Below are 15871 nucleotides of genomic sequence, written 5' to 3'. Positions count from 1 at the left end.
ATTTTTTAAATGTTTACTTTTTAAAATTTTTAAGTATTCTATTACTTCTTTAATATTCATTTTTATAACCTATTACCTTGCAAAAAAAAACCCTATTTTAAAAGCAAACTTCATATATATCTTTTATAATTTTTGTGATTTTGTTTTTTAATGTATTTTTGAGAGTCTAACCTCAGTTCTAGATTTTTAATCTTCATTTTTTGGTATTTGTTATTAATTTTGTACCTTTAAGAATCCAATCTTCAGTACCCATTTTTACTTAGGAGTGTGATTACTGGCTTGATTGCCCTCTCCCCCTTTTGACTCTTCTTTTTCTCCCCTAGGTCACCTCTATCTCCTCCCTCCCCCTTCTCTTCTCTACTTAACTGTGAATCTCTTTGGGTATTCCAGGCTGTGGGAACACTTAGGGAACTAATTACTAACTAGATCTGTCTCTCTCCTTTTGACCCCCCTCTTCTCCTCCTGGTCACCTCTATCTCCTTCTCCCTCTTCTTTTCTCTGTGTAACTCCATGAACCTCTCTGGGTGTTCCAGGCTGTGGAGAGCACACAGGGATTTGATTACTGGCTAGATGGCTCTCTCCCCTTTTGATCCCCCCTCTTCTCCTGGTCACCTCTATCTCCCTCCTCCCTCTTCTCTTCTCCATGTAACTCAGCAAACCTTTCTGGATGTCCCTCATTGTGGAGAATCTGTAGTCCATTAACCTAGATGTTTTATCATCAGTACTGTATGGATGGAGAAGTCTTGAGGCTACTGTAAGAATAAGTCTGAAAACCAGAGATAGGAGGCTTAAGTCCCAAATCTGAGAAAACCAGAGAACCCCTGACTCCAGGGAACATTAATCGATAAGAGCTCATCCAAAAGCAGCCATACCTAACACTGAAACCAAGCTCCACTCAAGAGCCAACAAGTTCCAGAGCAAGACATACCATGCAAATTTTCCAGCAAAGCAGGAACATAGCCCTGAGCTTTAATATCAGGCTGCCCAAAGTCACACCAAACCCTTAAACATCTCAAAACTCACTACTGGACACGTCATTGCACTCCAGAGAGAAGAAATCCAGCTCCACCACAGAACACTGACACAAGCTTCCCTAACCAGGAAACCTTGATAAGCCACTCATCTATCCCCACCCAAACAGAGGAATCTCCACAATAAAGAAAACCACAAACTGCCAGAATACAGAAAGGCCACTCCAAACACAGAAATCTAAACAAGATGAAAAGGCAGAGAAATACTCAGCAGGTAAAGGAACATGATAAATGCCCACCAAACCAAACAAAGGAGGAGGCAATAGGGAGTCTACCTGAAAAAGAATTCAGAATAATGATAGTAGAAATGATCCAAAATCTTGAAAACAAAATGGACTTATAGATAAATAGCCTGGAAACAAGGATTGAGAAGATGCAAGAAAAGTTTAACAAGGACCAAGAAGAAATAAAAAAGAGTCAATCAATAATGAATAATGCAACAAATGAGATTAAAAATACTCTGGAGGGCAACAACAGTATAATACTGAGGCAGAAGATAAGATAAGTGAGGCAGAAGATAGAATGGTGGAAATAAATGAAGTTGAGAGGAAAAAAGAATTAAAAGAAACGAGGACAACCTCAGAGACCTCTGGGACAATGTTAAATGCCCCAACATTTGAATCATAGGAGTCCCAGAAGAAGAAGACAAAAAGAAAGGCCATGAGAAAATACATGAGGAGATAATAGTTGAAAACTTCCCTAAAATGGGGAAGGTTGCCACCCAAGTCCAAGAAACCCAGAGAGCCCCAAACAGGATAAACCCAAGGTGAAACACCTCAAGACATATATTAACTAAATTAAGAAAGATCAAACAAAGCAGCAAGGGAAAAACAACAAATAACACACAAGGGATTCCCATAAGAATAACAGCTGATCTTTCAATAGAAACTCTTCAGGCCTGGAGGGAACGGCAGGACATACTTTTAAGTATGTGATGAAAGAAAATAACCTACAGCCCAGCTTACTGTACCCAGCAAGGATGTCACTCAGATATGAAGGAGAAATCAAAAGCTTTACAGACAAAAAATGTTGAGAGAATTCAGCACCACCAAATCAGCTCTTCAACAAATCTTAAAGGATCTTCTCTAGACAAGAAACACAGGAAAGATGTATAAACTTGAACCCCCCAAAAAACAAAACAAATGGCAATGGGATCATACTTATCAATAATTACCTTAAATGTAAATGGGTTGAATGCCCCAACCAAAAGACAAAGACTGGCTGAATGGATACAAAAACAAGATCCCTATATATGCTGTCTACAAGAGACCCACCTCAAACCTAGAGATGCATATGGACTGAAATGAAGGGCTGTAAAAAGATATTCCATGCAAATGGAGACCAAAAGAAAGCAGGAGTAGCAATACCCATATCAGATAAAATAGACATTGAAATATAGGCTGTGAAAAGAGAAAAAGAAGGACACCACATAATGATCAAAGGATCACTCCAAGAAGAAGATATAACAATTATAAATATATACGCACCCAACATAGGAGTACTGCAATATGTGAGGCAAATGCTGACAAGTATGAAAGGAGAAATTAACAATAACACAATAATAGTGGGAGACTTTAATACCCCACTCACACCTATGTATAGATCAACTAAACAGAAAATTAGCAAGGAAACACAAACTTTAAATGATACAATGACCAGTTAGACCGAATTGATATCCATAGGACATTTCACCCTAAAACAATGAATTTCACCTTTTTCTCAAGTGCACACAGAACCTTCTCCAAGATAGATCACATCCTGGGCCATAAATCTAGCCTTGGCAAATTTAAAAAAATTGAAATCATCTCAAGCATCTTTTCTTATCACAATGCAGTAAGATTAGATATTAACTACAGGAAAAAAACTATTAAAAATTCCAACATATAGGGCTAAACAACACACTTCTGAATAGCCAACAAATCACAGAAGAAATCAAAAAAGAAATCAAAATATGTATAGAAACGAATGAAAATGAAAACACAACAACCCAAAACCTATGGATTCCATAAAAGCAGTGCTAAGGGAAGGTTCATAGCAATATAAGCCTACCTCAAGAAACAGGAGAGAAATCAAATAAATAACCTAACTCTACACCTAAAGCAACTAGAAAAGGAAGAAATGAAGCACCCCAGGGTTAGCAGAAGGAAAGAAATTCTAAAAAATAGGGCAGAAATAAATGCAAAAGAAACAAAGGAGACCATAGCCAAAATCAACAAAGCCTAAAGCTGGTTCTTTCAGAAGATAAATAAAATAGACAAACCATTAGCCAGACTTATCAAGAAACAAAGGGAGGAGAATCAGATCAACAAAATTAGAAATGAAAATGGAGAGATTACAACAGACAACACAGAAATACAAAGGATCATAAAAGACTACTATCAGCAACTATATGCCAATAAAATGGACAACTTGGAAGAAATGGACAAATACTTAGAAAAGTATAACTTTCCAAAACTGAACCAGGAAGAAATAGAAAATCTTAACAGACCCATGACAAGCACAGAACTTGAAACTGTAATCAGAAATCTTCCAGCAAACAAAAGCCAGGACCAGATGGCTTCACAGATGAATTCTACCAAAAATTTAGAGGCGAGCTAACACCTATCCCACTCAAACTCTTCCAGAAAATTGCAGAGCAAGGTAAACTTCCAAACTCATTCTATGAGGCCACCATCACCCTGATACCAAAACCAGACAAAGACGCCAAAAAAAAAAAAAAAAAGAAAAGAAAACTACAGGCCAATATCACTGATGAACATAAATGCAAAAACCCTTAACAAAATTCTAGCAAACAGAATCCAACAACATGTTAAAAAGATCATATATCATGACCAAGTGGGCTTTATCCCAGGGATGCGAATCTTCAAGATTCGCAAATCAATCAATGTGATACACCACATTAACAAACTGAAAGATAAAAATCATATGATTATCTCAATAGATGCAGAGAAAGCCTTTGACAAAATTCAAGATTGATTTAAGATAAAAACCCTCCAGAAAGCAGGAATAGAAGGAACATACCTCAACATAATAAAAGCCATATGTGACAAACCCACAGCAAACATTATCCTCAATGGTGAAAAACTGAAAGCATTTCCCCTGAAGTCAGGAACAAGACAAGGGTACCACTACTATTCAACATAGTTTTCAAAGTTTTAGCCACAGCAATCAGAGAAGATAAAGAAATAAAAGGAATCCAGATTGGAAAAGAAGAAGTAAAACTCTCAATGTTTGCAGGTGACATGATCCTCTATATAGAAAACCCTAAAGACTCTACCAGAAAATTACTTGAGCTAATCAATGAATATAGTAAAGTTTCAGGATATAAAATTAACAAGCAGAAATCCCTTGCATTCCTATACACTAACAATGAGAAAAACAGAAAGAGAAATTAAGGAAACAATTCCATTCACCATTGTAACAAAAAGAATAAAATACTTAGGAATAATTCTGCTTAAAGAAACAAAAGACCTATATATAGAAAACTATAAAACACTGATGAAAGAAATCAAAGAGGACACTAATAGAGAAATATACCATGTTCATGGATTGGATGAATCAATACAGTGAAAATGAGTATACTACCAAAGCAATCTATAAATTCAATGCAATCCCTATCAAACTACCAACAGTATTTTTCAGAGAATTAGAACAAATAATTTTACAATTTGTATGGAAATACAAAAAACCTCAAATAGCCAAAGCAATCTTGAGAAAGAAGAATGGAACTGGAGGAATCATCCTGCCTGACTTCAGGCTCTACTACAAAGCCACAGTCATCAAGACAGTATGGTACTGGCACAAAGACAGAAATATAGATCAACAGAACAAAATAGAAAGCCTAGAGATAAATCCACGCACCTATGGACACCTTATATTTGACAAAGAAGGCAAGAATACGCAATGGAGAAAAGACAATCTCTTTAACAAGTGGTGCTGGGAAAACTGGTCAACCACTTGTAAAAGAATGAAACTAGAACACTTTCTAACACCACACACAAAAATAAACTTAAAATGGATTAAAGATCTAAACATAAGACCAGAAACTATAAAACTCCTATAGGAAAACAGGCAAAACACTCTCTGACTTATCGTAGCAGGATCCTCTATCACCCAACTCCTGGAGTAATGGAAATAAAAGCAAAAATAAACAAATGGGACCTAATTAAACTCAAAAGCTTTTGCACAAGGAAGGAAACTATAAGCAAGGTGAAAATGGGAGAAAATAATAGGAAATGAAGCAACTGACAAAGAATTAATCTCAAAAATATACAAGCAACTCCTGCAGCTCAATTCCAGAAAAATAAATGATTCAATCAAAAAATGGCCCAAAGAACTAAATAGACATTTCTCTAAAGAAGACCTACAGATGGCTAACAAACACATGAAAAGATGCTCAACATCACTCATTATCAGAGAAATGCAAGTTAAAACCACAATGAGGTACCATCTCATCCCAGTCAGAATGGCTGCCATCCAAAAATCTGCAAACAATAAATGCTGGAGAGGGTGTGGAGAAAACAGAACCCTCTTACACTGTTCATGGGAATGCAAACTAGTATAGCCACTATGGAGAACAGTGTGGAGATTCCTTAAAAAACTGGAAATAGAACTGCCGTATGACCCAGCAATCCCACTTCTGGGCATACACACCGAGAACTGAAAGAGACACGTGTACCCCAGTGTTCATCGCAGCACTGTTTATAATAGCCAGGACATGGAAGCAACCTAGATGTCCATCAGCAGATGAATGGATAAGAAAGCTATGGTACATATATACAATGGAGTATTACTCAGCCATTAAAAAGAACACATTTGAATCAGTTCTAATGAGGTGGGTGAAACTGGAGCCGATTTTACAGAGTGAAGTAAGCCAGAAAGAAAAACACCAATACAGTATACTAACACATATATATGGAATTTAGAAAGATGGTAACAATAACCCTGTATGTGAGACAGCAAAAGAGACTCAGATGTACAGAACAGTCTTTTGGACTCTGAGGGAGAAAGTGATAATCTGAGAGAACAGCAATGAAACATGTATATTATGATATCTGAAACAGATCACTAGGCTAGGTTTGATGCCTGAGACAGGGTGCTCAAGGCTGGTGCACTGGGATATCCCAGAGGAATGGGATGGGGAGGGAGGTGGGAGGGGAGTTCAGGATGGGGAACACATGTAAACCCATGGCTGATTCATGTTTATGTATGGCAAAAACCACTACAATATTGTAAAGTAATTAGCCTCCCAAAAAAAAAGAAAAAAAAGAAAGAAAGAAAAAAAGAAAGCTATGGTACATTTACACAATGGACTATTACTCAGTTATTAAAAAGAACTCATTAGAATCAGTTCTAATGAGGTGGATGAAGCTGGAGCCTATTATACAGAGCAAAGTAAATCAGAAAGAAAAACATCAATACAGTATATTGACGCATATATATGGAACTTAGAAAGATGGTGACGATGATCCTATATGTGAGACAGAAAAAGAGACACAGGTGTAAAGAACAGACTTTTGGACTTTGTGGGAGAAGGCCAGGGTGGGATGATTTAAGAGAACAGCATTGAAACATGTGTATTACCATATGTGAAACAGATTGCCAGTCCAGGTTCGATGCATGAGACAGGGTTCTCAGGGCTGGTGCACTGGGATGACCCTGAGGGATGGGATGGTAAAGGAGAGGGGAGGGGGGATCAAGACGGGGAACACATGTACACCCATGGCTGATTCATGTGAATGTATGGCAAAAACTACTACAGTACTGTAAAGTAATTAGCCTCCAATTAAAATAAATAAAAAAGAAAGACATCCCATGTTCATGGATTGGATGATTTAATATTCTTAACCTAGCAATGCTAAGTCACTTCAGTCGTGTCCGACTCTGTGCGACCCCACAGACAGCAGCCCGCCAAGCTCCCCCGTCCCTGGGACTCTCCAGGCAAGAACACTGGAGTGGGTTGCCATTTCCTTCTCCAAGGCATGAAAGTGAAAAGTGAAAGTGAAGTCGCTCAGTTGTGTCCGACTCTTGGTGACCCCATGGACTGCAGCCACCAGGCTCCTCCATCCATGGGATTTTCCAGGCAAGGGTACTGGAGTGGGTCGCCAGTGCCTTCTCTGAACCTAGCAATAATACTCCCCAAATTGACCTACAGAGTCAACAGAATTCCTATCAAAATTCAAGCTGGCAATTTTTTTTTTTTTAGAAATTTACAATATGACCCTAAATTATGGAAACGAAAGGGGCAGTCTTGAAAAAGAACAAAGTTGGAAGATGGACACTATTTGAATTCAAAACTTACTAAAAAGTGACAGGAATCAAGACAGAGTGGTAACCACGTAAGGATAGACATGTATCAATGGAATAAAACTGAAAGTGCATAAATAAGCCCTAACAATACAGTTAACCAATTTCTGACAAGAGTGCCAAGACGATTCAACTTTCAACAAATGGTACTAGGACAACTGCACACCCATAGGCAAAAGAACGGAACTGGACTCCTTCCTTATACCACACAAAAACTAATTCCAAATTAGCTCCATAGACTTAAGTGTAAGAGTTAAAACAATAAAGCTCTTTAAAAAAAATCTTAACAAGTTAGGCAAAACCTTAGATACAATACCAAAAGCATATGTAACAATAGAAAAATTAAATATATTGGACTTTATCAAAATTAGACATTTTCTGTTTGAAAGGATACAATTAAGAAAATGAGAAGACAACTCATAGGAGAAAATATATGCATATCCCACATCTGATAAGGGACTAATATCTAAAATATACAAAGGACTCTTACAATTGAATCATAAAGACAAAAATCTAACTAAAAAGGGTCTGAGGATCTGAACAGACATTTTTCCAAAGATATACAAATGATCAATAAGCATATAAGAAAATATTCAATGTCATTAGTCATCAGAGAAATGCAAGTCAAAACCACAATGAGATACCACTTACCATGGAGACTCCAAAACTCCTCTTAAAGGGTAAATGTATAGATACGGAGAACAGGAAGGAGCCATACAAACACCAGAAACAAACTCATATATGCAGGAAAGTAATATGTGATTGAGTTGGTATTGTAAGCTAGCAAAGAATGTACTACTCAATGAATGATCTGGTAACAATTAGCTATCTATTTAAAGAAAAATCAAACTGGATCCATATGCAATACATACAAAAATAATTCTAGAGAAAGCAAAAACCTAAGCATAAAAAGTCTATAAATGTGACAAAAGAAAAATATGTTATAATATTTTTATGATATATCACTATTAAGCAAGAGAACATAATTAATATTATTTAGAAATATTATTAAGACCTAAATCCTAATAAGCAAAAAGAGGAAGAGTTGATACATTAAATTAAAATTTTAAAAATTTATAAAGCACCATAAATAGAACTAAATGACAAACAACAGAATAGGAGAAAACGTTTGCAATGTTTATAACAGACAAAAGATTATTTTCCAGAAGACCTAAAGAACTCCCACAAAGCAGTAAGAGAGATGTACATAAAGAATCACTCTCAGGATGTACACTATAATTCTGTTTAAATACCAAAAGCTGACAACCTCAGCCTTCATCAATTGAGGTAGAGTTAAGTTAGAATAAATTCCCATTATCTAACAGTTAAAAGAATGAGGTATATAGATCTTTTGACATTAAAAGTTCTAGTGTTACCATAAAAACAATCAAGCTTCACAGTATACACACCTTGATCCCATTCATATTTTAAAATAGATTTATGGCTGTGTTCAAAAAGGATACACACCCGGCTACTAATTTTCTCTCTAGAGAGAAGAGGTTGGAATGGGAGGATATTTTTTATTCAACATACCTCTACACTGTTTGAGTATTTTACAATGATAATATACCTAGTCAACTAAATTTAATAACCTGTAACTGGAATTACATGTGAAAACATAGTAATTAAGAGTCACCTAGAAGTCTAGTATCCAGAACACCAATCATATATTACTGGTATATTTTCTTCCAGCTTTATGATTGTAGATTTCTTAAAAATATCACATTGTATCTAAAATTTACAGCCTTTAATGAGGATTTCCCCTTTGGAAAAAAAATCCTCCTCATCTACTGACCATCTCATTCTACTGACCATACAATGTATACATTGTATTCGCCTAAGTTATTAAGAAAAGTATTTCAATTGTCCTTAAATGGCAGACTTTCTACCAATGATTTTTATTAACATTTATGGACTATAGTCACTGACCTAACTGTGGTCACAGGAACTGAACTAACTACTTTTTTCTTATCCTAAATAAGGGAACTTCAAAATAAACCACTTCTGCATCTTTGGACTCAATCAGATAAATGAGTACAGCACTTAGTACTATACTCAATAAACACTGTACTCTCTAACATTACAAAGGAGATAGTTGTTTTAGGTGGAACTTTTCTCCACAGAAGACTGTAAATATCTTGCAACCCTGTAGTCACTATGATCTAAACTAGAGTTTATATTTAGAGTCATTCTGAAGATTGTACTATTACTAGTTCCACGCAGCCGAATGAGTCTGTAAATTAATGGAGTGGATAAGCAGATATACTATTAAAAAAAAAAAAAAACTTGATGACAATTTCTCAGAGCTTTAAACTGCGAATGTTCTTTCTCTTTCTTTATAAGTGGAAGAAATGCGTTTGATATCAGAAATATTGATAGGAAAGCTAAAAGCAAAGTCTCTGGTTTTCAAGATCATATTTCATGTATTAATGATTAAACACCTTTGAGGAATAACAGGGAAAATATAAAGCTTTATGAAAAGTTCTTGTGCCTAGTGATATAGCACCTACCAAGGAGATTAGTTTATTTCTAATCTATTCCTAGAAAACAAATGTAGCTGAAGTTACATTTTTCTGTCACTGACATATTCCACTTGTTACTTTCCACCCATTAGCAATGATTCATAAAAAATTACATACTATATCAAATTAATTCCCTCTTTTTCTAATCAATTTTTAAAACTGATTTTTAAATGTTTTTAGTGAAAGTAATACTAATTCCCAGAATTTTAAATAAAGTTGTTTGAAACATTAAAAATTATGGTTTCATAAAAAGGCATAGCTTCCTTCTCAAAAATTGGTATTTATTTCTCCAATATAAACTGGTTGACTTCTTAGTCCAAAATATGCTTCTACATTGCAATAATTTTAGGCAGTTGTAAAGGAAAAGGGGACATGTGATGAAACTAACAGCAAAAGTTCACCAACTTACTGAAAGCAATTTGGCCCAAATACAGTGGCAAGATTGTGAACATTCATGCGGTTCTGCACATGGTGCTTGGCTACTTTACTCAAGAACTGGCAAAGGTACTTGAGAAGGCAGTAGTGGGTATCTGGCAGCTCTTCTATTAAGGCTCTTAAATTACTCTCTTCAGCATCATTTCTCTCATCTGGAAAAAAAAAAGAAGAAAAATTGTTCTCAGGTATATTTTACAGTAGTAGAAAAGATACACAAGTACAATACATCCCAACATTTAATTCAGAAATCATTCCCAGGGACTGAGATGTGACATTATAAAGAGGTATTTCTGCTTTTTCTTTGATCCTCAAGCATTTGATTTTAATTTTCCAGAATAACTGACTTATTCAAGACATCCTAAAAACCACAAGCTTTTTATTCAGTGAATAAAATAGGTTGGTATTCAATTCTGTGTTTTCTTGCCACAAATTAAGATAATGGCTGGACTTTTATCCATAGCAGATCTTCCATTTCATTTTTGCCTTCACTTCAGTTCAGTCCATTCGTTCAGTTGTGTCCGACTTTTTGCAAACCCATGAATCGCAGCACGCCAGGCCTCCCTGTCCATCACCATCTCCCAGAGTCCACTCGGACTCACGTCCATCGAGTCAGTGATGCCATCCAGCCATCTCATCCTTTGTTGTCCCTTTCTCCTCCTGCCCCCATTCCCTCCCAGCATCAGAGTCTTTTCCAATGAGTCAACACTTCCCATGAGGTGGCCAGAGTACTGGAGTTTCAGCTTTAGCATCATTCCTTCCAAAGAAATCCCAGGATTGATCTCCTTCAGAATGGACTGGTTGGATCTCCTTGCAGTCCAAGGGACTCTCAAGAGTCTTCTCCAACACCACAGTTCAAAAGCATCAATTCTTCGGCGCTCAGCCTTCTTCACAGTCCAACTCTCACATCCATACATGACCACAGGAAAAACCATAGCCTTGACTAGATGGACCTTAGTCGGCAAAGTAATGTCTCTGCTTTTTAATATACTATCTAGGTTGGTCATAGCTTTTTTTCCAAAGAGTAAGCATCGTTTAATTTCATGGCTGCAGTCACCGTCTGCAGTGATTTTGGAGCCCCAAAAAATAAAGTCTGACACTATTTCTACTGTTTCCCCATCTATTTCCCATGAAGTGATGGGACCGGATGCCATGATCTTCGTTTTCTGAATGTTGAGCTTTAAGTCAACTTTTTCACTCTCCTCTTTCACTTTCATCAAGAGGCTTTTTAGCTCCTCTTCACTTTCTGCCATAAGGGTGGTGTCATCTGCATACTGAGGTTATTGATATTTCTCCCGGCAATCTTGATTCCAGCTTGTGCTTCTTCCAGTCCACTGTTTCTCATGATGTATTCTGCATATAAGTTAAATAAGCAGGGTGACAATATATAGCCTTGACATACTCCTTTTCCTATTTGGAACCAGTCTGTTGTTCAAGTCTGTTAAAAACAAGAATCTCTTGGTTGAAAAAACTTGATGTAAGAGACCTACCCGGATCACCATGAGTGACACCAAACTAAATGGAAAGAATCTTTAAATTTTTAAGCAGCTTTTTAATCACCCACATGCCACAGAGTTTAGAATTTGATATATGCTTCAAACAAAATTCTAATAACTTTGTGCCTAGTTGCTCAGTTGGATTGAGCGTATCCGACTCTTTAACCCTTTGGACTGTAGTCTGCCAGGATCCTCTACCTACAGGATTTTCTAGGCAAGAATACTGGAGTGGGTTGCCATTTCTTCCTCCAGGAGATCTCCCTGACCCAGGGATTAAACCCTAGTCTTCTATGTCTCCTGCATTGCAGGCAGATTCTTTACCCACTGAGCCACTGGGGAAGTCCCAATAACCTTGTATGAAGCCAAAAACATCCAGCAATGTACCAAAATTCACAGGCAGACATGTGAAATGTTTCCCTCAATTCTCAGAGATTTGTTTTGTCAATATTTAAATAGTAAAGTTGCTATCTTAAGTAATTCTGTATACTACTTTCTATCAGAGGGACAAACAAATCTTTTTACAGAAAATACTTCCAGGGAATAATGACAATCTATCAGAGATAAATTGTCAACATCTGTTGGATCATCGAAAAAGCAAGAGAGTTCCAGAAAAACATTTATTTCTGCTTTATTGACTATGCCAAAGCCTTTGATTGTGTGGATCACAATAAACTGGAAAATTTTGAAAGAGCTGGAAATATCAGACCATCTGACCTGCCTCTTGAGAAATCTGTATGCAGAACAGGAAGCAACAGTTAGAACTGAACATGGAACAACAGACTGGTTCCAAATAGGAAAAGGAGAATGTCAAGGCTGTATATTGTCACCCTGCTTATTTAACTTATATGCAGAGTACATCATGAGAAACGCTGGGCTGGAAGAAGTACAAGCTGGAATCAAGATTGCCGGGAGAAATATCAATAACCTCATATATGCAGATGACACCACTCTTATGGCAAAAAGTGAAAAGAACTAAAGAGCCTCTTGATGAAAGTGAAAGAGGAGAGTGAAAAAGTTGGCTTAAAGCTCAACATTCAGAAAACTAAGATCATGGCATCTGGTTTCATCACTTCATGGGAAATAGATGGGGAAACAGTGTCAGACTTTATTATTCTGGGCTCCAAAATCACTGCAGATGGTGATTGCAGCCATGAAATTAGAAGACACTTACTCCTTGGAAGGAAAATTATGACCAACCTAGCCAGCATATTAAAAAGCAGAGACATTACTTTGCCAACAAAGGTCCATCTAGTCAAGGCTATGGTTTTTCCTGTGGTCATGTATGGATGTGAGAGTTGGACTGTGAAAAAAGCTGAGCGCTGAAGAATTGATGCTTTTGAACTGTGGTGTTGGAGAAGACTCTTGAGAGTCCCTTGGACTGCAAGGAGATCCAACCAGTCCATCCTAAAGGAGATCAGTCCTGAATGTTCATTGGAAGGACTGATGTTGAGGCTGAAACTCCAATACTTTGGCCACCTGATGCAAAGAGCTGACTCACTGGCAAAGACCCTGATGCTGGGAAAGATTGAGGGCGGGAGGACAAGGGGACAACAGAGGATGAGATGGTTGGATGGCATCACTGACTCAATGAACACGGGTTTGCGTGGACTCTGGGAATTGGTGATGGACAGGGAGGCCTGGCATACTGTGGTTCATGGGGTTGCAAACAGTCGGACATGACTGAGCGACTGAACTGAACTGAGTATTTAACACACATTGGATTCTTTAATTAAGATAGGCCAGCTGCTCCAGCAATTCAATGGTGTAAGAGACAGAAAAGTGAGGCAAGTAAGATGCAAAGGAAGAGGAGTGTCAGCGTTACAGATACATAGGTAATGTCAATGTCAGGAAGTGAAAACACAGAAAGTCATAGATGGCCACTGACAGTGGCTGCAGATCACAGGATAAGAATGCAGGCTAGGAAGCAGGGTTTGCTACCTACTACTTTTGTGACCTCAGACTCTTCACTGCACTGTTTCCTTATTTTTAAGGGTAATATCAACTATGAAACAGGGTTGTGATGAGGATTAAATGAGTTGACAGTTGCAGAGTATTTAAAACAAAGTAAGTGGCACATACTAAGTGCTATGTTAAGTGTTTGTTAAATAAACAAAGTAATGTTTTGCTTTACCTTCATTACCTTGGTTTTATGAATACAGTAAGGTTTCAGTGAAATGTCTTTTAATAAGAACCCATTTGAGCCTTATGAATGTTAGAATAAGTGATGCTGTAAAAAACAGCAATTCTGAAAGTGTATAGATGTTCCATCTTTGGTAGAATCATATTGGAGAACATTCTATTTATAACTGGAATAACTCTATTTCCTATTGATCACAAACAATGTAATCCAGTAAACTATAATTTCAGGGCAAACAGATCTCTTGATACTAGAAATTACTCATATTAATTGTTTTTTGGCTGTGCTGGCTGTTTTTTCTCTAGTTGCAGTGAGCAGGGGCTACTCTCTAACTGGGGTGTACAGGCTTCTCATTGCAGTGGTTTCTCTTGTTGCAGAGCACAGGCTCTAGGGCATGAGGGCTTCAGTAGCCGTTTCACATGGGCTCAGCAGTTGTGGCTTCCAGGCTCCAGAGCATAGGCTCAAAAGCTGTGGCACATGGGACTCAGTTGCTCAGTGATATGTGAAATCTTCCCGGACCAGGGATTGAACCTGTGTCTTCTGCAATGGCAGGCAGATTCTTTATACTGGACCACTGGGAAAATACTTTTTAAAAAAAATCATATCCAAATATTTTGATAATCCATAAAGATGTGGTATGTTACATATTATTGTGTCATTTTCCACTGTACTATGATCTTGCTGGGAGAAATATCAATAACCTCAGATATGCAGATGACACCACCCTTATGGCAGAAAGTGAAGAGGAACTAAAAAACCTCTTGATGAAAGTGAAAGAGGATAGTGAAAAAGTTGGCTTAAAGCTCAACATTCAGAAAATGAAGATCATGGCATCTGGTCCCATCACTTCATGGGAAATAGATGGGGAAACAGTGGAAACAGTGTCAGATTTTATTTTTGGGGGCTCCAAAATCACTGCAGATGGTGACTGCAGCCATGAAATTAAAAGACGCTTACTCCTTGCAAGAAAAGTTATGACCAACCTAGATAGCATATTCAAAAGCAGAGACATTACTTTGCCGACTAAGGTCCATCTAGTCAAGGCTATGGTTTTTCCTGTGGTCATGTATGGATGTGAGAGTTGGACTGTGAAGAAGGCTGAGCGCCGAAGAATTGATGCTTTTGAACTGTGGTGTTGGAGAAGACTCTTGAGAGTCCCTTGGACTGCAAGAAGATCCAACCAGTCCATTCTGAAGGAGATCAATCCTGGGATTTCTTTGGAAGGAATGATGCTAAAGCTGAAACTCCAGTACTCTGGCCACCTCATGGGAAGTGTTGACTCATTGGAAAAGACTCTGATGCTGGGAGGGATTGGGGGAGGAGAAGAAGGGGACGACTGAGGATGAGATGGCTGGATGGCATCACGGACTCAATGGACGTGAGTCCGAGTGAACTCCGGGAGATGGTGATTGGACAGGGAGGCCTGGCGTGCTGCCATTCATGGGGTCACAAAGAGTCGGACACGACTGAGCGACTGAACTGAATTGAGCTGACTGATGATCTTGCCTAGTAGGAATACATAAGAAATGGAAATAATTGTTTGGAGTGATTACAAATAAATTGATAACTATCCATTTCTCACACCTTGATATTATAAAGATAAATATGAACTAAGAGGGGCTTCCCTGGTGGTTTAGGGTAAAGAATCTACCTGCCAATGTAGGAGACACAGGTTTGACCCCTGATCTGGAAAGATTCCACATGCTGCTGAGCAACTGAGCCCATGCACCACAGCTACTGAGCCTGGGCTCTAGAGCTCGAGAGCCACAGTACTGGAGCCCACATGCCCTAAAGCCTGTGATCCACGAAGAAGCCCCCACGTTAAGAAGCCTGTGCTCTATAACTAGAGAGTAGACCCAGCTGGCTGCAGCTAAAGAAAAGCCCGCATAGCAAGGAAGAGGCAGCACAGTCAAAATACATACCTAAAATATAATTTAAAAAAGAAAC

The 15871-nt window shown here is 37.8% G+C and overlaps 1 protein-coding gene across 10 annotated transcripts in view; it reads right to left on the bottom strand.

Annotated features, from left to right (window-relative positions):
• FAM13A (family with sequence similarity 13 member A) overlaps positions 1-15871 on the bottom strand; it is a 337328-nt gene that overhangs the window by 262008 nt on the left and 59449 nt on the right. For all 10 annotated transcript variants that reach the window (XM_069593719.1, XM_069593720.1, XM_069593713.1 and 7 more), the window contains exon 4: positions 10269-10446. In XM_069593719.1, the coding sequence (XP_069449820.1) occupies positions 10269-10446 (178 nt within the window). The remainder of the gene's footprint in view (positions 1-10268; positions 10447-15871) is intronic.

Source organism: Ovis canadensis, chromosome 6, assembly GCF_042477335.2.
Source record: "Ovis canadensis isolate MfBH-ARS-UI-01 breed Bighorn chromosome 6, ARS-UI_OviCan_v2, whole genome shotgun sequence".
NCBI lineage: Eukaryota > Metazoa > Chordata > Mammalia > Artiodactyla > Bovidae > Ovis > Ovis canadensis.
Note: the sequence above shows the minus strand (reverse complement) of the source record. Positions and strands in the feature narration are given on the sequence as shown.